This window comes from Dendrobium catenatum, unplaced genomic scaffold (assembly GCF_001605985.2).
Source record: "Dendrobium catenatum unplaced genomic scaffold, ASM160598v2 fragScaff_scaffold_760, whole genome shotgun sequence".
NCBI lineage: Eukaryota > Viridiplantae > Streptophyta > Magnoliopsida > Asparagales > Orchidaceae > Dendrobium > Dendrobium catenatum.
Genome location: NW_021319222.1, coordinates 112,876 through 113,921, shown reverse-complemented (window position 1 = coordinate 113,921; position 1,046 = coordinate 112,876). Strand labels below are relative to the sequence as shown.

The following is a 1,046-nucleotide window of genomic DNA, read 5'->3' as shown; positions in this document are numbered from 1 at the left end:
TATTCATCTGATAATATCCCCTTTTACTTTTTTACGTTAAGAAAAGTTCGATTAGCGTTATAAATTTAGGTATTTTACTATTTTGAAGTGAAATGAGTTTGTTTCGTTGATAAAATGCTTATGAAAGAAAATAATTGAAGTGCCTCGGCGTATCGTGAACAATTATTAGTCCGATGAGCGACCGAACGTTAGCTCGTACATCCCGAGGCCAATAACATATCGCCACGTGCTTCTTACTCTTTGCGCAAAGCCCGACGACCCGACCCGAACCTGAAACCCGATTATTGTATCGTTAGCATTAATTGCTAGGCAATTATCGTATGCTTAGTATGCTAGGTATTGCTTGACAATAACGAGAATATACCATTCTGTCAAGAACCAATATCTAGCAATACCGAGCAATACTAAGCCAATACCTAGCAAAACTTGGCTATTTTAGTAGTGGTCTTCATTCATAATGATATTTCTCGTTATTGTCGAGCAATATCTCCGTTTGCAGAAATCAGCTCTTACATAACAATCCCGGGTCCTGTCCGGTCGGGTAATCGGCTGCGCGTGTAGGAAACAGTAAGTGTGCAACTGGAATTGTAGTAAGACACCGACCAAATTAAAAATACCCGCCTGTCTCCCACGCTTCTGGTACACATGCGTACAGCCCATCCTTTGCCTCAGCGTAAGGAACTTTTATTTGTTCCGTTGATGAACGATACGTTCCTGCTTCGTTCGGCACCAAGTCATTCAGGCACAATTAGCCAGGGAATAGAAAAGACGCCCGGACCCGACAACCTGCTGTTTTTGGTTTTGCGCACATGCGTTTTTTTGTGAACCATACTCGCCCAAGAGGAGTTTTGGCCGGTAAAGTAACGTGCTTCGCTCTTCACTTCAGCATCAATGAGACCCCTAGCATTGTGTCGTCTGAGCGACCAGTGGTTGCTCATTTCGCGTAGTTCAAAGAAGGTGGCAGTTATCTCTTGCACATTCCGCAAGAAGGTAAGGACGTTCGCTAAGGAGAGTTATGGGGTTAAGAGAGGCGCGCTCCTTCTACG

General features: G+C 43.8%; 1 protein-coding gene across 1 annotated transcript in view; it reads left to right on the top strand.

Annotated features, from left to right (window-relative positions):
• The first annotated feature begins 645 nt into the window (after positions 1–645).
• LOC110097020 (bZIP transcription factor 23-like) overlaps positions 646–1,046 on the top strand; it is a 14,821-nt gene continuing 14,420 nt past the window's right edge. Inside the window, 1 exon segment of the mRNA XM_028696522.1 lies at positions 646–798. Within this exon segment, the coding sequence (XP_028552355.1) occupies positions 646–798 (153 nt within the window).